Source organism: Homarus americanus, unplaced genomic scaffold (genome assembly GCF_018991925.1).
Source record: "Homarus americanus isolate GMGI-L3 unplaced genomic scaffold, GMGI_Hamer_2.0 scaffold6317, whole genome shotgun sequence".
NCBI classification, from domain to species: Eukaryota; Metazoa; Arthropoda; class Malacostraca; order Decapoda; family Nephropidae; genus Homarus; species Homarus americanus.
The window spans coordinates 18,757,338-18,779,428 of NW_024730668.1; the positions used below are offsets into that span (position 1 = coordinate 18,757,338).

The 22,091-nt window shown below is 50.1% G+C and overlaps 1 protein-coding gene across 1 annotated transcript in view; it reads left to right on the forward strand.

Moving 5' to 3' along the window:
* The window catches only part of LOC121867112 (putative uncharacterized protein DDB_G0271606), a 33,192-nt gene extending 11,351 nt beyond the window's left edge, over window positions 1–21,841 (forward strand). Inside the window, exons 2-3 of the mRNA XM_042366868.1 lie at window positions 15,007–15,350; window positions 21,387–21,841. Of these exons, the coding sequence (XP_042222802.1) occupies window positions 15,007–15,350; window positions 21,387–21,536 (494 nt within the window). The 3' untranslated portion in view covers window positions 21,537–21,841. The remainder of the gene's footprint in view (window positions 1–15,006; window positions 15,351–21,386) is intronic.
* Window positions 21,842–22,091: the final 250 nt, after the last annotated feature.

The following is a 22,091-nucleotide window of genomic DNA, read 5'->3' on the forward strand; positions in this document are numbered from 1 at the left end:
CAAAGGGTTAAACTAGTCCTCAAAGGGTTAAACTCGTCCTCAAAGGGTTAAACTAGTCCTCAAAGGGTTAAATCATCGTCCTCAAACGGTTAAATTATCGTCCTCAAAGGTTTAAACTAGTCCTCAAAGGTTTAAACTAGTCCTCAAAGGGTCAAATCATCGTCCTCAAAGGGCTAAACTGTTGTCCTCAAAGGGTTAAACCATAGTCCTTAAGTTGTTGAATTATCGTCCTCAAAGGATTAAACTAGTCCTCAAAGGGTTAAGTCATCGTCCTCAAATGGTTAAATCATCGTCCTCAAAGGGTTAAATCATCGTCCTCAAAGGGTTAAACCCGAAATAGGCAGCAACTGAGGGAGGAGCAACAGAAGGGACCTACTTATCAAAGACTCATTTGGGTCATCGATCCTGAGTGTGTTTACCACCACCCCAAGTACTGACTCACACTGACTGACTCAAAATAACTCACACTGACCGACACACACACACTAACTCACACTAACTCGCACTCCTCCTCACTACTCCTCCACACTGACTCACACTAATTCACACTGACTCACACTGACTCACACTAACTCGCACTCCTCCTCCACACTGACTCACACTAACTCACACTCCTCACACTGACTCACACACCTCCTCACAGACTCACACACCTTCTCACACTGACTCACACACCTCCTCACACTCCTCCACACTCCTCACACCCCAGCTCACACACCTCTCTACAGACTCCCACACCTCCTCACAGACTCACACACCTCCTCCTGGGCCTCCACACACCTCCCTGCTGGCCTCACACACACCTCCTCCTTTCCTCCACCCCAGCTCACCTCCCTCCCTTCAGCTCCCCACCTCCCCTCCACTGGCTTCCCCACACTCCTCCACACTCCTCACACTGTCTCCCTCCCCCTCCCTCCCACCCCAGCCCCTCCTCCTCACACACTGACTCCTCCACACTCCTCATTCTGACTCACACTCCTCCACACTCCTCACGCTGACTCACACACCTCCTCACACTGATTCACACACCTCCTCACACTGACTCACACACCTCCTCACACTGATTCACACACCTCCTCACACTGACTCACACTCCTCCACACGGACTCACACTCCTCCACACTGACTCACACTCCTCCACACTGACTCACACTCCTTGCGAATTCCAGACTTCATGCTGAACATCGCTCATTTAGTTTACATTAATGCCAGTGTGTGTGTTGAATGGGAGTTACAATTGTCTTCCTTATGGTCAAGTGCTAAATGACGCAGTAAAGAATTTTTTGATTACTAAGCATAAAGAAACTGTTCGCGTATTTCTGTAAAAACAAAATCAATAACCTAACTTAACTTAACCAACCTATAACCTAAGTTAGCCTAACCTAACCTAACCTAACCTAACCTAACCTAACCTCTATTTAATGGACTATTTGAAGAGAAAAGTCCATTATATAGAGTGTCCGTTAGATATGAAACCCTCCATCTAACGGATTATTTGAACTATACGTCCATGTAGAGTTCACTGACACCATTGATGAAGGCAAGAGTCTTAACATTCCACAACACACACACACACACACACACACACACACACACACACACACATTATAATATTATCTCTTAAGGAAAAAATAAACCTTTTATTATTCAACAACTTTATTTAATATATGAAAAAAAATTAATTCCTCAATTTATTATGATAATATTTATAACATTTCACAATTATTTCTCTCCAAGATTTTAAAAAAATTGTAATTTCAAGGTTTGTGTTGTCCTCTGAGCCCTTGTGTTATGGTATCACTGCTCTTCAATAATAAAGGTCTTTGAGAACGTGATAAGGATAATAACTACAGTATTTTAACATTGTCGTCAACACTCGAAACAAGATAAAGTAATATTAATAATAAAATCATATGAAGAGAAGCGAACACTCAGGTTAATATTCCTAGTTGATATAGAGGATGTTTTATCGATGTAGATCCTTTATGACAAGTGAAATGGACCCCAGTCATTATATTAAGCCCCACTTATATGGTCAAATGGGCCCCAGTCACATTAAATTACGTCAAATTAGAGCTTAGTTGCATGGAGGTAGAATACTTAGTTGGGCCCAATGTATCAGTCCCCGTTATCTGTGTTAGTGTTTATAGTGAAGGGGTAGCTGACGTATAACAAACACCCGCTAAAAAAATATTCTGCATTCTGGACAGCTCACTTCCACATATTGAATTAAGAGGTTATGCAAATATTTTAATCCGTCACGTTGTTCTGAATAAATTATGAAATCAACTAGAATGCTTTAAGAAAAAAAAAGTGTATATTATCACTATCAACAAACTGTATTTCTCATGAATAAATAAATAGTTTATCTATAAGGCAAACGCTACGCGGCGGCGCATTTTTGCAACAGAAATCAATACATTTTTAGCATTCCATAAAATACATTATTAACGCCCCTTCTATCACTTAAAATGTTTGAATCACTAAAGAGAACTACTATATTTTTTCTTCATCTGAATCTCTATGTACGTCTTCCATTTCTCTCTCTACCTTGTTTAATTATATTTGTGTATGTTTCTATCCTTCTGCTTCATCACCCCACACTATTGTCTCGTCTTCATTTATATTCCTTTCCTCTGTAACATCATATACAGGGTGTCCAGGTGTTGTCTTTATAACTCAGAATCACCGTGAAAGACGAATAAAAACTCCTATGTGAATAAGATTTGTTTTTATTGAAGAGAATGTAGCCTAATGTATATGTTCACGTCCTGTCATCATTATTTCCCTTGGTTATGACTTCCCCCCCCCACCCCCCCTCCGTCAACCGTGGACTCTGAAGGCGGTGATACTCTTATACTTTCAAGGTTTACTCGAGCATCCTTACGTCTACCGTTGCTCACCATCAGTAACCTTCTGCTGCGTGATCCAAATTTTTTGTGTTGCGTAACAATGTGCCAAAAATCCGAGTTAAATTGTTAGAATTGCAATCGGAAGTTGTATAGCACACCTCAACCGGTAGCACCTCTCAGCAGGTAGTCCCCCTCCTCCAGGCAAGTAGCACCCCTCAGCAAGGCCCCCCTCCTCCAGGCAAGTAGCATCCCTCAGCAGGTACGCCCCCCTCCTCCAGGCAAGTAGCACCACCCCTCAGCAGACATCACCCAATATGCCCCGGGAGAGTTGAGTGACCCCGACCTTACTCCTGGTACCGACATTCCATCACTCAGCATTGATTATCATCCCCAACACCCGCAGGAGCTGTGAGGCTCTACTTGGTGAAGTGACCACTGGTTATAGGCTGATTACCTGATCCCTTTACCTAACCTAACCTTAACCTATACCTTAACCTTAACCTAAACCTTAACCTTAACCTATACCTCTACTTTAACCTATACCTTAACCTTAACCTATACCTTAACCTTAACCTATACCTTAACCTAACCTCCAACCTATACCTAACCTATACCTAACCTTAACCTATACCTTACCTTACCTTACCTAATGCCTAACTTAACCTGCCTTAACTTTAACACCCACAAAAACTACCCACACATCCAGGCATACCCAAAACCCACGCACCCACACAAACCACCTAAACATCCACACACACCATAACTTCCTCCACCACTCACTGTCTTGTCAGCTTTCTCGATTACATATACCGCCATCTCGAGAAACGAAAAACGTCTGTAGCTGTCGCCTTCATTGATTTCACTAAAGCGTTCGACCTAGTCGACCACAATATAATCATCAACAAAGCTATTGACCTCGGGCTTCGGAGAAGTCTTATACCATAGCTTACAGACTTCCTCAGTGACCGACGCCAAGCTGTACGCTTCCGAGGGGTTGTCTCACCTTTCAGTCACTCACCTGTGGCGTCCCCAAGGCACCAAGATGGGACCACTCTGCTTCATATGCTCATCAATGATGCCCTAAGAGAAACCCTGCTCGCTGGAAATATGTCGACGACTCCACCATTGGGATCAGCGTCAACAATTCTGCTCCCAACTATACCGCCCTTCAGGATTTATTGAACAGTCTCCAAAACTGGGCACCAACAACCATGTCACCATCAACCATACCAAGACCATGGTTATGCACATCAACCTCTCCTCCGACATTGTCCCACCTCCTTCCATTACTCTAGGTCCGAACACACTCCAGGTTGTAGATTCACAGAAGCTCCTCGCGTCACCATAGACAACAAACTAAATTGGAAACCACACGTCAGTGAAGTTGTCAAATCCTCCAGTTTCCGTCTCCACCTCCTCCGCCGACTCAAGTCCTCAGGTTCCTGCACACGAGCTCCTCAGTGTTTACACAACATTCATACTTCCCAAGCTCACCTATGCCTCCCCCACCTGGTCTTCCTCCTAAATGCCACAACGTAAACACCTAGAAAAAGTGCAAAAGAGGGCATGCAAGATTATTCTCTCCTTCCTACTCCACATATCAGAAGCGCTCAACACACATGACCCTTTCGACTCTCACTGACCATCACCACGACCTCATCTGCAAATTTGGTAAGAAGCTTCTACCATCCCCGGCACCGCTCCTACTACCACCTGAGATCCTTGTCCGAGAATTGCTGTTCGACACCACAACCGCATCCAGCCCATACGTGCGAACTGAGTCGCTATAAGAACAGCCCAGTCCCAACCATTGTAAAAATTATCAATAACGTAATAAATCAGTGTATTCACTCCCAGTAAACACTGCTCCTTACACTGTCACTATGTTGAAATGAACTGTAGTTTGAGCTTTTCCCCATCAGTTATTATATGTCTTATTGTGTCACTTATGTTAGCTGTATATTATTTGTAATTCGTAACCCATTCCCCAAATATGTAACTGTATATTTTCAGCCTTCTGGCTGCCAAGCTCTTTCAATAAACCGTTAATTATTATTATTATTATTATTAAACATCCACACAAACACACCCCACAAACACCACCCACACACACCCACACACACCACCCACACACACCCACACACACACCTCACACACACACACACCTCACAAACACCACCCCACATGGAGTCTCGCCCCTGACCTTCTATACAACCAGGTTAAAAAACGCACAACACGCCACCCAGAGAGTCTTATACATTACGATGAGCCTACACTTCCTCGTGGGTCTGGGTCACGATAAGACTCTCCATAAAACCATATCTTTAGTCTTGCGTTTATCATCTTCTTCCTATCATCAAATATAATGTAGCTGCGTCACGAGTATTTTACGCCGTTATGTTTCCAAGCGATCTGTAACCTGGCCTTGGAAACATACATACTATTTAGCTTGGTCCTGGATCATGTGAGAATTATCTGTTGAAGCCACAAGGTAGTGGATCATGTGAGAAATAGCGTGTGGCAACGAACTCGAAGGTTATGACGTCAATGGGAGGTGGTTTTGCTTTACGCCAGTTACACCCCTCCCTTCCCCATCCCAGCCCTCGGCCCCTCCCCACCACCCAGCCACCTCCTCACCACCCAGCCACATCCTCACCACCCAGCCCCTCCCCACCACAGAGCCACCTCCTCAACACAGAGCCACCTCCTCACCACCAGCCCCTCCCACCACCCAGCCCCCTCCTCCACCCAGCCCCTCCCCCCACCCAGCCCCTCCCAGCCCCTCCCACCCACCCAGCCACCTCCTCACCACCCAGCGACATCCTCACCACCCAGCCCCTCCCCCCACAGAGCCACCTCCTCACCACAGAGCCACCTCCTCACCACCCAGCCCCTCCTCACCACCCAGCCCCTCCCTCCACCCAGCCCCTCCCCTCCACCCAGCTCCTCCCACCCAGCCCCTCTCCACCTAGCCCTTCCTCACCCCCCAGCCTTCCTCACCACCCAGCCCCAACTCACCACCCAGTCCTCCCTCACCACCCCTGCCTCCTCCACACCCAGTCACGCCTCACCACCCAGCCCTTCCTCACCACCCAGCCCCTACTCACCACCCAGTCCTCCTCACCACCATGCCTCCTTCACCCAGTCGCCTCACCACCCAGCCCTTCCTCACCACCCAGTCCTCCCTCCACCCCAGCACCTCCTCCCCACCCAGTCATGCCTCACCACCCAGCCCCTCCTCACCACCCAGCCTTCCTCACACCCAGTCACTCCTCTCCACCCAGCACCTCCTCCCCACCCAGTCATGCCTCCACCATCCAGTCCTCCTCACCACCCAGCCCTTCCTCACCACCCAGCCCCAACTCACCACCCAGTCCTCCTCCCACCCATGCACCTCCTCCACACCCAGCCCTTCCTCACCACCCAGTCCACTCCTCTCCACAGCACCTCCTCCCACCCAGTCATGCCTCACCACCAGCCCCTCCTCACCACCCAGCCCTTCCTCACCACCCAGTCTCCTCTCCCACCCAGCACCTCCTCCCACCCAGTCATGCCTCACCATCAGTCACTCATCACCACCAGTCCTTCCCCTCACCACCAGCCCCAACTCCCACCACCCAGTCCTCCTCACACCCAGCCCCTCCTCACCACCCAGCCCCCAACTCCACCCAGTCCTCCTCCCACCCACCCTGCACCTCCTCCACACCCAGTCCTCCTCACCACCCAGTCCTCCTCCTCCACCCAGCCTCCTCCCCACCAGTCACGCCTCCACCACCCAGTCTCCTCACCACCCAGCCTTCCTCACCACCCCAGCCCCAACTCACCCAGTCCTCCTCACCACCCAGCCCTTCCTCACCACCCAGCCCCTACTCACCACCCAGCCCTTCCTCACCACCCAGTCATTCTTCACCACCCAGCCCCTCCTCACCACCCAGCCCCCTCCCCACCATCCAGCCTCCCACCTCCTCACCACCCAGCCCCTCCCACACCCAGCCCAGCCCTCCCCTCCACCACCCACCCCCACTTCCTCACCACCAGACCTCCCCACCACCCAGACCCCACACCACCCAGCCCCTCACCTCCTCACCACCCAGCACCTCCCACCACCCAGCCCCCTCCCCCACCCACCACTTCCCCACCAATCTAACCCCCATCATCACCTCAGCACCCTCCCCACTCCCACCCAGCCCCTCTCACTACCCAACCCCTCCTCACCCACCCAGCCCTCTTTCACCACCCAGCCCTCTCCTTCCCTGACCCAGCACCTCCTCACCACCCAGCACCTCCTCACCATCTAGCACCTCCACCACCCAGCACCTCCTCACCCACCCAGCCCCCTCCCCACCCACCACTTCCCCACCACCCAACCCCTCATCACCACCCAGCACCTCCCACCACCCAGCCCTTCACTACCCAACCCTCCCCACCACCCAGCCCTTGCTCACCACCCAGCCCTTCCTCCCGACCCAGCACCTCCTCACCACCCAGCACCTCCTCATCATCTAGCACCTCCTCACCACCCAGCAACTCCCCAGCACCCGCTCCAACCCACCCTCCTTCACCAAGCTCCCAGAGGTCACTGCCCTCAGGTAAACATATATACGTCAGCACTGTCCACTCCATGTGTGTGAGAACTGTTTTCATGAAACTTTTCTCACACGAGACTCAAATCACATAAGTTTTAGAACGAATTAAATATCAGAATATTCTTGACACACCTGTAATATAATGACACACACCTGTAATATAATGACTCACACATCTGTAATATAATGACACACACCTGTAATATAATGACACACATCTGTAATATAATGACACATCTGTAATATAATGACACATCTGTAATTAATGATACATCTGTAATAAAATGACACATCTGTAATAAAATTACACACACCTGTAATATAATGACACACACTTGTAATATAATGACACACACCTGTAATATAATGATACACACACCTGTAACATAATGACACACACACACACACCTGTAACATAATGACACACCTGTAATATGATGACACACACCTGTAATATAATATCACACACCTGCAATATAATGACACACCTGTCTTATAATGACACACACCTGTAATATAATGACACACACCTGTGATATAATGACACACCTGCAATATAATGACACACATGTAATATAATGACACACACACACACTTGTAATATAATGACCCTTACCTCCTGCAATATAATGACAAACACACCTGCAATTGATGACATACACACCTGTAATATAATGACTCACACATCTGTAATATAATGACACACACACCTGCAATATAATGACACACACACCTGCAATATAATGACACACACACCTGTAATATAATGACTCACACATCTGTAATATAATGACACACACCTGTAATATAATGACACACACCTGTAAACTACGCCATTGTCTTAAGATAATGACACAATGGCGCAACACTTTACCTAAATGAAAATAATTACAGGTGTGTAACTAATTAGCAAGTCTGGTCATTTGTTTCTGTTCTTTCTTATATTTTTTTTCATCTTTCACTTTATTCATTTCTATATTGTATTTATTTTATTTATTTTGAATTTGTTTTTATTTTTATTCTTAACATTAATACAAGAACAAAGGAAATACCATAAGACAAAGAGACTGTAGGATGATGAGGCGATTGGGGAACATTTTACCAGTTTAAAGAGTGGAACTGTGATAGTAGTTGAAGACCACAGGGGACCGCATGGGACCACGGGGGACCACAGGGGACCGCATGGGACCACGGGGGACCACAGGAACTACAGACAGCCATGAAAAGGACCCGCTGTTTGATAATTATTCTAATGACACTTTCGCTGTCATTATTACGGAGAAAAATGTGTGCGTTATTGTAGCTAGTATGTACTGTAATTATGTATTGTATGTACAGTATGTATGTATGTATGTATGTATGTATGTACTGTATGTACTGTTTGTATGTATGTATGTATGTATTTTTAGGTTGAGGATCGATCCTCCTCCTCCTTCCTTCCTCCTCCTCCTCCCTCCTTTCTTCCTCCTCCTCCTCCTTTCATTCTCCCTCCTCCTCTTCTCTTTCCTCCAGTTCCTCCTTCCCTTTTCTTTTCCTTCCTTTAACCGCCTCCCACCTCCTTCGCCCCCACCCCCTCTCTCTCTCTCTCCTCTCTCTCCCTCTCTCTCTCTCTCCCCACCCTCGCTCTCTCCCCCCTTTCTTTCCTTTCCTATTCTTCCCTCCACCCCCAATCTTTCTCTCACCTCCTACATTCCCCCCCCCAGTACTATTACCTCCCTCTTCCTCTTTCACGTCTTACTAACATTTTCTCAACATATTTATTTATTCTTTTATCTGTTATTATTTTTTCCACGTATTTATCAATTTTCTTTAATTTCCCTTTCTTCCTTTTCCTCCGTTTTTCTCTTTTATTCTGTCTAGTCTTCATTCCCTTTCTATTCATCTTCCTTTCTTTCTTCTTCTTCTTTCGACTATTTCTTTCGTTGTTTTCTATTTATTTTTTTCCTTCCTTCCTCCTTCCTTTCTTCATTTAATCTCGTCTCGTATTTTTTTCTTTTATCATTTTTTCTTATTGTCTTTGTCTTGTTCGGCCATTCTCCTCTGTTATTAACCTTTCCTTGTTTATCTTGTTCCTTTGACCCTCTCTTCTTTTCTTCAACTATTCTTCATTCTCTCTCTTCTATTCATATCTTCCTCCTCATCTTCTTTTCTTTTCTCTCTCTCTCTCTCTCTCTCTCTCTCTCTCTCTCTCTCTCTCTCTCTCTCTCTCTCCTTCGTTTATCCCACGTGTATGTCTCTGTAGGCTTTTAACACCACCACCATCACTACCATCATCACTATCCCCACTACTACCACCAACACCATCATCAATCACTACAATGACTACTACGATCATCATCACACCTCACTACCATCAACACCAACACCACTACCATCACCAACACCACCACTACCATCTCCAACACCACCACCACCACCACCCCTACCATCACCAACACCACCACCACCACCCCCTCTACTACCACTACTACCACCACTACCAGCTCCCATCCAGTGTACAGATTAAAACAGTATGTCACACAGCCTCGTATGCCGTTTTCCCCTCTGTAGTGCTGTGAGAACACGACTGCCTCACAATAGCCACGATGTAGTGAGGGCGACGACATGAATATCTACAAAATATGAGACTCGATCGTAGGATTCATTTTCGTGTTCTAAATCTGGGGAGGAGAAAAAGTAGGAAGGTTTTAAGCAGCGACTTGAGGATGAGCAGACGTTTGGGCCATGGTTAGGTTAGGTCCTAACCACCTTGGCCCAAACCAAACGTCCGTGGTCCAAATGTCCTAAATGCGACGCAAGAGATCCATTACTGACCTCCAGGGAACTACTTTGTTTACATTGTTTCCGCTGTGTATTCATCCGCGTTCTGATGACAGCCGCCTGGGACTCCCACCCCTCTGTGTTTTGTTATGTTTGTACAGTAGGGAGAGGGAGAGAAACTTATTTACACACACACACACACACACACACACACACACACACACACACATTCTAATGTTGGTATACTGACCAAGATTCTCAAAAGTTGTATTTTTTATGTAATAATAAGACAACTCATCAGCTCAGGAGAAAAGTTACAATGTTACAGACTTTCTCAGTCTGGAAGTGAGCCAATTAAATTCGTTCTTACTTCCGGATATGGAGAGATATAACGGATGAACTTTTGAGTTTAAACATACACTCATTGTATACCCTTAATACACCTATACCACCTAGGAGTGTACTGTGTATATTTAATGTATGGATCAATAGGTCGACGGCTGCACTGAAAGACACACAATGATTGCAGGTTAAAAGGGATTCAGTCTCGATTAACTCTAACCTAGATCAACTTAACTATTAGAACTGAGGCCCATTATAGTTAAGGGCCATTATGACTTGATCTCATTACGGCCAAGAATTCATTAGAGTGAATCACAATCGTAATATTTAGATGAGTTGACGACTGGAGGCTCAACCCTTCGATGAAAGTATTCTGTACTTTACACAAGTTTCAGATACGAGTGATGTGTAAATCCTTGCCACGTCTGCTGTGTTGTGGCTGACTGGTGCTCCAATGGGCCCCCCTCCAACCTATACTAACATTGTAGTAGGCTTGGTAGGCTTGGCAGAGTGTCCAGTTTTCTCCAATACTGTTTACACACTTTTTGGGGCGTCCACGTACCTTCCTTCCTCTTAATGACCTGGTGACAGCATAGTGACCTCATAGTCAAATAGGTGTTGCAGCATCAGTGGCACTAATCTTTTTTATAGTGCTGCTGATGCTAGTTGTGTGATGCAGAGCAGCACACACACACACACACACACACACACACACACACACACACACACACGCGCGCGCCACAAAACTGCACCTTACATGATAGATCAGGACTCCTTAAATAACTTTAATCCCACCAAGACGAACTAACACAACTTTTACTTGAATTTTAACCCAACTGATTTTGTTTTAAGTTCAACTCTGAAAAGTTTAATAGAGTCTCGAGTGTGTGTGTGTGTGTGTGTGTGTGTGTGTGTTACAGCTTACGATATACACAGAACACCAGGTTAGATGTAATTTTATCTTAACTATCATAACAACGTTGACCTTGAAGTCCTTGAACTCATTTTGTTGTTTCTGAATAAATGAATCCACCTTAAGACAACTTTGATCATCAACTGATTAGTGTTGTTTCAATGTGAGATTTCGTGACCCTGAGTTATGATGAGCTGGTCTGGCATCGGTGTTGAGATGTTTCCGCCTGTTTCCACTTTGAACCATGGTGTGCTCAGGCGGGTGCTAGAGTGCTCAGGCAGGCGCTACAGTGTTTATGCAATTTTTGGAGTGCTCTGTCAGACGCTAGAGTGCTCAGGCAAGCGCTACAGTACTCAGGCAGGCGCTACAGTGCTCAGGCAGGCGCTGGAGTGCTCAGGTATGTGTTGGAGTGTTCATGCGGTTTCTAGAGTGCTCAGGCAGGCGGTGGAATGCTCAGTCAGACATTGAGACAAACGAAATTGCTGTGGACGTCCTCTCCTTATCATCGACTTCTATCTCTGTAAGTCTAATATTTTACTTCAAGATCTTCTTTCTGTTTTCTGCGTCGGGGGATCTTGTATACAGACCAGTAGAGTATAGCTATCTGTCCATAGTCCTCACTGCTGTACTATCGTGGACAATAGTTCGCTCCCTCCAAAACTGAAGCAGTATCGACCCCAAATGAAACAAAACAGCAAGCACACCCGCACACAGTCAGGGTAAGTCAGTTCCAAGACTCATTCCTGTGACTCAGTTCCACCACAGGGAGCGAACTTTTGTCCACGATAGTACCTGGTGGGGGACTACTAGTTACATTTTGCATTCATATTGGTGCTTCGATTCTTTAATTATATGTTTAATGCATTTGAATCACAAAACTAAATTAATAATCTTAGTATTTTTCGTGAATTAAGTATATATATATGATACTCGTACAGTACTAGCAAGAAAACAACAAGGAACTTTCTGGACCGAGTGATAAAAACAGTTTCATATCAGACAGAAGGTCGTTGTTGGGTAAAATATATGTCATTTGTTAGAGGCCAGATGGGTGGTGTTATGGTGAGTGTGTGACATTTATAGTGATGCGCACCACAACATTGGCTGTCAAGAAAGCACTCCTTTCTCTCCTCCTCCTCGTGTTTGCACAAAAGCCACAACCATCAGCTGCCAAGGAAACATTTCTTTTTCTCCTTACTTATGTACACACACTGAGGCCAACGACTGTCGTGGTGTAGGAAGAACTGTAAAGAAACACACACACACACAAATGCAGGCAGTCGGCATTATGCAAGACAAGACTGCATTGAGAAGATACTGCTACAAGCTGTTGAGAGAATTGAATTCCTGATGTAAGTAAAGATTCAGACCTGGATATAAGTGAAGATTAATTACAGTATTCAAGCACAGTGACTTATCGAGTACCCCCCCCCCACCAAAAAAAAAATTATATATATATATATATAATTAGTTTGCTCCAAAGCTTAAACAAACCCTTCAAATCTTAAACACACAAACCAAAGCTTCAATTCACACTTAAAACTTTAAACACACATTTTAAAGCTTGAATAAAGACAGCCAAAGCTTGAACAAAAACACCATCCACTGATATAAGCTTAAGTTATCCAAGACATAAAGGAAGTCTTAACCCAGGCATACAGTAAATCGAAACATTACTCCGAGACTTTTTCAAAGGTTCAGTCTTCAATGTTCATCCATGAGGCAGAAACTACTTCACCCTCCAGCACCCTGGCGCGTACAGTCCATTCGCGTCTCCCTCCTGAACCACTAAACCCCAAGATTCAGACTCGTGAATCCGAAGCATTTATGGACACAAAAATGATCAGTCTACTGCTTCGGGTTTTGATTCTAACTCCGATCGGGGTTTGTGGTTCAGGAGGAGAGGCGAATGGACTTCAGTAGTTGACTGTACACACGATGCTTGTCAGTTGAGCCTTCATCGTCTATCTCCGTTTTTTCTGTATTTTTGTTTCTTATTTAATCAGGATGTTTTCTCTCTGTCTAAACAAGGGTTACAGTAGTATTTCCAACCTTCGCCTGCTTATTTTTTCTGCTATAGGAATCCCCCAAACCTAACAGCTACCACTAATATTACTAAGCCTTCTAGCTTCGTGTGGTAGAACTAAAATTACCGAGAAGGAAACTATAATCCGATTATTCCCGATTAGGAGGTAAATCTATCCGTCCCAAGGTAACTTTCTCCGTAGGGTATCCTTACAGAGGGTCCAATGAATATCAAAATGAGCATTGTGACTCCTGTTGTCTTGATAGGGTTGTTAAAATTCTTCGTCCGTTGTGTCATATTGTTTTAACACAAAATCGTAAAAATATTGTTTTTTTCTTTTGGGGCGTGTTTTTACGTACAGTCAATCATTTTTTTTTTTTCACAAAATTGTGTTAAGAAAATATGACGCAACGGACGAAGGATTTTGACAACCCTACCGAGACAACAGGAGTCACAGTGTTTATTTTGGAATTCATCGATTACCCCAAGTACAGATATTTTTTTTGGGGGGGGGGGAGCGAGTGACTTTACATTATATATTACCAGAGTACTTTAGATTCACTCTCTCTGGCCTCTGAAATACACTTTCATTCATACACATATTTTCTGAGGAGTGAAGTTACTTAACACACCAATAACTCTTCTTAGTTACCCTGTAGGGAAAGTACTGCGGGTATTCAACACATCTACAATAATAATAATAATAATAATAATAATAATAATAATAATAATAATAAACACTAAACCGCACTTGAACTTTCCCTTTACATATCCTAATTCACCCCCCCCCACTTCCCTCCCCCGCCTCTACAAATTTCCTCTCTACTTCTCTCCTCGGCGTTGGATAAAAGTGTAGGTGAGTGAGACAGCTACTAGAGAAGAGTGAGGCGGTAATTTATAAAAGAGCAGAAGAAATTGACTTTTCACCCTCACACTATCCCCTTTACGCTGACTCTGCCACACCTCAGTCGGCCGCTCGGGGAGTGATCTTTCCTATTGAGGGAGTGTGTGTGTACGTGATACAGTTAGGTGTCAGTATTATTATGTTTATTCTGTATAAATATAACGAATATAACTTCTTCACGGATTTGTTTTCATTTACAAACGATTTATTCTTGTGTTCTTTTATCTTCTATATATTAAAGTGATATTAATTATTTCTATTGATATGTATTAAGAAAATTATTGTGTTAATGATTATTGATTTTGTGGATGTTAAACACTCTCTCTCTCTCTCTCTCTCTCTCTCTCTCTCTCTCTCTCTCTCTCTCCTCTCTCTCCCACACACCTTGCTTTCATTATCTTTCTTTCACCATTTTTTCTTTGTTTGTCTCTTTTATCAGGTATTTTTCCTCTTCCTACTATTTTCTCTATTTTCTCTATTTCACATTATTGATACTTTGACCCTAATTATATTGACCCTAACTTAATTATATTGACCCTAATAGGATTATAGTTGTTTTCCTATGACCAGGTTACCTGCCCTTACCTAACTGTACAATAACTTACCTCGTCTTCTCTCCCCAGCTTACCTCAATGGTGGGTGTGGCTTTTGGGGAAGAGCTCAACCTCCCGAGACCCAGCGAGCCATACCTCCTACAGATAAACCTCCTGACCTCCAGCAGCCACACCAACAACAACAACAAGCATATCAGCAACAACCACCACCACCACAACAACAACAACAGCAGCATATACAACAAGCATATCAACAACCTCCACCGCCACAATTACAACAAACATATCATCATGAAGTACAACCACAAGCAACATATCAGGAACACTCTTACCCACAACCCACTCCTCCACAACAACAACAGCAACAACAACCATATCAACAACAGCTGGGAGCCCATTCCCCTCAACAGCAGGTATGACGTGTGAGACTTGTACAGTAAATAATAATAATAATAATAATAATAATAATAATAATAATAATAATAATAATAATAATAGTAATAATAATAATAATAATAATAATAATAATAATAATAATAATAATAATAATAATAATAATAAATTTCTTTTGTGATAAAATAAAATCCAACTCCATTTAACGGATATCACTCTAATGGGTATAGTGACAGTCCGTTATATGGAAGGTTTCGCATCTAACGGAATTCTATTTAACGGACTGTACTCATCCATACAGTCCGTTATATGGAAGGTTTCGCATCTAATGGAACTCTATTTAACGGACTGTACTCATCCATACAGTCCGTTATATGGAAGGTTTCGCATCTAACGGAACTCTATTTAACGGACTGTACTCATCCATACAGTCCGTTATATGGAAGGTTTCGCATCTAACGGATCTCTATATAACGGACTACAGTATCACCAGATAATCCGCTAAATAGAGGTGTCACTGTAGATGTTTACGGGCATGATTAACGGTTCACTTAATGTAAACAGTAAACACGAAGGTTATATAAAACTACCCTTGAATCACCTCAGTCAGCCTGCTCCCTCCTCTGTCAGCCTGCTCCCTCCTCCACCAGCCTGCTCCCTCCTCCGCCAGCCTGCTCCCTCCTCCGCCAGGCCTGCTCCCTCCTCCGTCAGCCTGCTCCCTCCTCCACCAGCCCTGCCCCTCCTCCGCCAGCCTCCCTCCTCCTCCACCAGCCTGCTCCCTCCTCCCGCCAGCCTGCTCCCTCTTCCGCCAGCCTGCTCCTCACTCCACCAGCATGCTCCCTCCTCCTCCAGCCTGCTTCCTCCTCCGCCAACCTGCTCGCTCCTCCGCCAGCCTGCTCCCTCCTCCACCAGCCTGCTCCTTGCCTCCGCCAGCCTGCTCCCTCCTCCGCCAGCCTGCCCCGACTCCCCCAGCCTGCTCCTCCCCCCTCCAGCCTGCTCCCTCCTCCGCCAGCCTGCTCCCTTCTCCGCCAGCCTGCTCCCTCCTCCCACCAACCTACTCCCTCTCCACACCAGCCTCTACTACCTCCCCCAGCCTCCGCCCCTCCTCCGCCAGCCTGCTCCCAGACTCCCCCAACCTGCACCCTCCCCTCCAGCCTGCTCCTCTCCCTCCAGCCTGCTCCCTCCTCCCAGCCTGCCAGCCTCCTCCGCCAGCCTCCCTCCCTCCTCCACCAGCCTGCTCCTCCTCCGCCAGCCTGCTCCCTCTTCCGCCAGCCTGCTCCCTCCTCCACCAGCATGCTCCCTCCTCCCCTCCAGCCTGCTTCCTCCTCCGCCAACCTGCTCGCTCCTCCACCAGCCTGCCCTCCTCCACCAGCCTGCTCTCGCACTTAACCTCCACCAGCCTGCTCCCTCCTCCGCCAGCCTGCTCCAACTCCCCAGCCTGCTCCTCCTCCGCCAGCCTGCTCCCTCCTCCTCCGCCAGCCTGCTCTCTCCTCCGCCAGCCTGCCCTCCTCCACCCCCAACCTGCTTCCCTCCTCCCGCCAGCCTGCTTCCTCCTGCTTCCTCCTCCTGCCAGCCTGCTCCCTCCTCCGCCAGCCTGCTTCCTCCTCCGCCAGCCTGCTTCTTCCTCCTCCGCCAACCTCCTCCCCTCCTCCGCCAGCCTGCTCCCCCTCCTCCGCCAGCCTGCTCCCTCCTCCCACACCTGCTCCCCCCACCCCCCACTGCTCTTCCCTCCCCCACACTGCTCTTCACTCCCCCACACTGCTCCCCTCCCCCACTCCTCCCCTCCCCCACCTCCTCCCCCCCCCACATTCCCCCCTCCCACAAACTGCTCCCTCTCCCACACACTGCTCCTCCTCCCCACACTCCTCCTCCCCCACACTCCTCCCTCCCCCACACTGCTCCCCTCCCCCACACACGCCCCCACCCCCACATGCCCCCTCCTCCACACCCTCCCCCCTTCCACCCTCCCCCTCCAAGCTGCTACCCCTTGCCCCCACACTCCTCTCCCGCCCCCACCCCTCCCCCCCCTCCCCTCCCCACACCCTCCCTCCCCCACACTCCTCCCACACACCCTCCCCTCCCACACACTGCTCCCTCCCCACACACTGCTCCTCCTCCCCCACACTCCCCCTCCCCCTCTCCCCACCTGCTACCCCTTCCCCCACCTCCTCATCCTCCCCCTCCCCCACCCCTCCCCCACCCCTCCCCCTCCCCCTCCCCCCCACACTTCTCCCCCTCCCCCCTCCCCACCTTACTCCCCCCTCCCCCTCCCCCCCCACACTTCTCCCCTCCCCACTCCCTTCTCCCCCTCCCCCCCCTCCCCACTTCTCCCCCCTCCCCCACCTTCTCCCCCCCTCCCACCAAACTACCCCTTCCCCCACACTCCTCCCGTCCCCCCACACTCCTCCTTCTCCCTCACACTCCTCCTCCCCCCCCACACTGTCCCCCCTCCCTCATGCTGCTGCTCCTCCTCCCTCCCCTCACACTCCTCCCCCCTCCCCACACCTCCCCCTACCCCCACACACCCCCCCCCTCCCCCCCACACACCTCCCCTCCCCCACACCTCCCCTGCCCCCACACTCCCTCTCCCTCCCCTCCTCCTCTCTCCCCCCCCTCCCACTCACACTCCCTCCCCCCTCTCACACCTCCCCTCCTCCCACACTCCTCCCCTTCCTCCAACTCCTCCCCCCTCCCTACACTCCCCCCCACTCCTCTACTTCCCCCCCACACTCCTCTACCTCCCACACTCCTCCCCCCTCCCCCACACACTCCTCTCCCTACTCACACTCCCTCTCCCTACTCACACACTCCTCCCCTCCCCCACCCTCCCCCTCCCCTCCCCACACTCCCTCTCCCTCCCCACACTCCTCTCCCTCCCATCACCTCCCTCTCACCTCCTCCCTCCCATCACACTCCTTCTCCTCCTCCCCACCTCCTCCCTCCCCTACACTCCTCCTCCCACACTCACCTCCTCCCCCTCCTCCCCCACTCCTCCTCCCCTCCCCCTCATCCCCACACTCCTCTCCCCCTCCCTCCTCCCCTCACCTCTCCTCCCCTCACACTCCTCCTCCCCCTTCCTCCCACACCCTCTCCTTCCCCTCCCACCTCCTCCCCTTCCTCCAACACTCCTCCCCCCCCCTTACACTCCTCCCACACCCTCTACCCCCCACCCCCACACCCTCCCCACCTCCTCCCCCACTTTTTGCCCTCCCTCACACTCCTCCCTACCCCCACACACACCTCCTCCTCCCCCACACTCCTCCCCCTCCCCCACCTCCTCCCCTCCCCCACACTCCCCTCTCTACCCCCACACTCCTCCCCCCCCCACACTCCCTCCTTCTCCCCACACTGTCCCCCTCCCTCAGATTGCTCCTCCTCCCTCCCCCCACACTCCTCCCCTCCCCTCCCCACACCCTCCCCCCCTCCCCTTACCTCCTCCCACACTCCTCTACTTCCCCCCACACTCCCTCCTCCCCCCACCTGTCCCTCCCTTGCTGCTCCTCCTCCTCCCTCCCCCTCACCTCCCCTCCCCTCCCCTCCTCCCCCTACCCCCCACACACCTCCCCCCCCCCCCCCCACCCTGCCCCCCTGCCCCCACCTCCTCTCCCTCCCTCCCACCTCCTCTCACCTCCTCCCCTCCCATCACCTCCCTCTCCCACACCTCCCTCTTCCCTCCCACCTCCTCCCCTCCAACACTCCCTCCCCCTCCCCCACACTCCCCCCCACACTCCCTACTTCCCCCACACCCTCTCCTCCTCCCACTCCTCCCCCTCCCCTACACCCTCCCTACTCACACACCTCCTCCCCTCCCCCACACTCCCCCTCCCCACACCCTCTCCCTCCCCCACCCCTCCTCTCCCCCCTCTTGCTGTTCCCCCCTCCCTCCCCCCCTCCTCCCCTCCCCCACCCTCCTCCCCCCCCCCTCCCCTGCCCCCCACACCCTCCCCTCCCCACACTCCTCCCTGCCCCCCACCCCTCTCCTCTCCCCCCCTCACCCCTCACCTCCTCCCCCTCCCCCTCACACTCCTCTCCCCCCTCCCTCCCCTTCCCCCACCTCCTCCCCTCCAACACTCCTCCCCTCCCTACACTCCCCCACACTCCTCTACTCCCCCACACTCCTTCTCCCTCCCACCTCCCCCCCCTCCCCTACACTCCCTCTCCCCTCACACACTCCTCCCCCTCCCCCCCTCCCCCCCCCCTTACACCTCCCTCTCCTCCCTCACCTCCCTCCCTTCCCCCACCTCCTCCCACCTCCTCCACCACACTCCCCTCCCACCTCCCCTCCCCACACCTCCCCTTAACTCCCAACCCCTACACTCTTACCTCCCCCACACTTACCCCTCCCCACACTCTTACCCCCACCCTTACACCACACCTCACACACCTCCCCTCCCCCCTCCCCACACACCTCCCCCCTCTTATCCTTCCCCCACCTCCTCCCCCTCCCCCACACTCTATCCCTTCCCCACACACCTCCCCCCTCCCCACACTCCTCCCCCCCTTCCCCACTCCTACCCCTCACCCCACCCCCTCCCCCTCCCCTCCCCCACACCTCCCCCTCCCCCACACACCTTCCCTCCCCCACCTCTTGTCCACCCCACCCCCCTCCCCCACACTCTTATCCCTTCCCCCACTCTTACACCTCCCTCACACACACACCTCCCCCACACCCCTCCCCCCCCTCACACTCTCCCTTCCCCACACACCTCCCCTACCACACCACACACTCCCACACACTTCCCCCCCACACCTCCCCTCCCCTTACCCCTCCCCTTACCACTCCCTCTCCCCTCCCCCCACCTCCCCTCCCCCACCTCCTCCCCCCCCCCACACTTATCCCTTCCCCCACACACCTCCCCTCCCCCTCCCCTCCCCACTCCTCCCCCTCCCCCACTCACCCCCCACCTCCCCCCCCACCTCCCCCTCCCCCCACCTTCCCCCCTCCCACTCCCTCCCCCCCCCTCCTCCCTTCCCCCCACCCCCCCTCCCCACACTCCCCTCCCTTCCCCACACACCTCCCCCTCCCCCCACCTCCCCCTCCCCCTCCTCCCTCCCCTCCCCACACTCTCCCCCCCCCCCTCCCCTCCCCCCTCCCCTCCCCCCCACCTCCCCTCCCCCACACTCCTCCCCTCCTCACTCCCCCCCTCCCCCACACTCCTCCCTCCCTCCCCTTCCCCCTCCTCCCCTCCCCACACACCTCCCCACACCCCCTCCCCTCCTTCCCCCCACTCCTCCCTCCCCACTCCTCCCCTCCCCACCTCCCTCCCACTCCCCCACCTCCTCCCCTCCCCACACTCTTCCCCTCCCACCTCCTCCCCTCCCCACCTCCTCCCCCTCCCCCCACACTCCTCCCCTTCCCCCACCTCCTCCCCTCCCCCCACACACCTCCCCCTCCCCCACACTCCTTCCCCACACTTAACGTTAGAGGAAAATAAGTTGACCTAATATTGACCCCCTTTAACATCGACCCCTTTATAATGCACCCTTAACATTAACCCCCCCTTATGTTAACCCCTTTATATAGAACCTCTTAATATTGACCTCTCAACATTGACCTTTGAACTTTAACCTCACACCTTCCTCATGTTATTACTCATATCTACATGTAATTATTATTTTTCCCCGCCTTATGTGCTTATGACTGGCTGTAATGATCATGTTTATTGTCGTATTAATGGTAGGTAATTCATGTATTGCATAATTAACAGTCCTGATTGACCTGTTATATGTTCAGTGTTGTTCAGTGTTGTTCAGTGTTGTTCAGTGTTATGTTCAGTGTTATGTTCAGTGTTGTTCAGTGTTATGTACGGTGTATCATGTGCACGACTAAAAGTGTTTATTGTCTCTCTGTCTCCTTCCTCCTAGCTACTGTGTCCACCAGGCCTCTCATCCTCCTCCTCTTTTCCTCCTCTCCTCCTCCTCCTCTTTCCCTCCTCCTCCTCCTCTCCTCCTCCTGCTCTCACTCCTCCTCCTCCTCCCCTCCTCCTCCTCCTCCTCCTCCGTCCATGCTCGTAGGCACATGAGGAGTAACTGTCCTCCTCGTTCCTCCTCTCCAGGCTGTGGTGGCCCGCACCCCTGGGGTCGGCGCCCCCCTCACCTCGCATGCCAACACTACCTCACTCCCCTCCACCTCACTCCCCTCCCCATTCTTCTTGCCCATACAGGTAAGTCTCCTCGCCACCAGGAAGGTATTGTCACGTGTTTAATAAAGGACTACTAGTGAAACCTCCAAATAACGGACTTCTCTCCCCCACATAGTCCGTTAGTTAGGGTAGTGATTCATATCTAACGGACCTTTGATATCTAACGGATTTTACTCTCTATTACAGTTCGTTATATAGAGGTTTCACATCTGATATACCCTAGATATAACGGATTTTCCTTTCCCTGTAGTCCGGTAAATAGAGGATTCGTTGTATATTTTAGAGGATTATGGCCCGAGAGACTATATTATAGAGTGATGTAGTCCTTGTGGCCATAGTGGAGAGTAATATAGCCTATACGACTATAATGGACACTCACACACTCAACACTCAGTCACTCACACACTCAACACTCAGTCACTCACACACTCAATACTCAGTCACTCACACACTCACACACTCAACACTCAGTCATTCACACACTCAACACTCAGTCACTCACACACTTAACACTCAGTCACTCACACACTCAACACTCAGTCACTCACACACTCAATACTCAGTCACTCACATAGCACAGAAGTCGCTCACACACACTCAGCACTCAGTCCTCACACA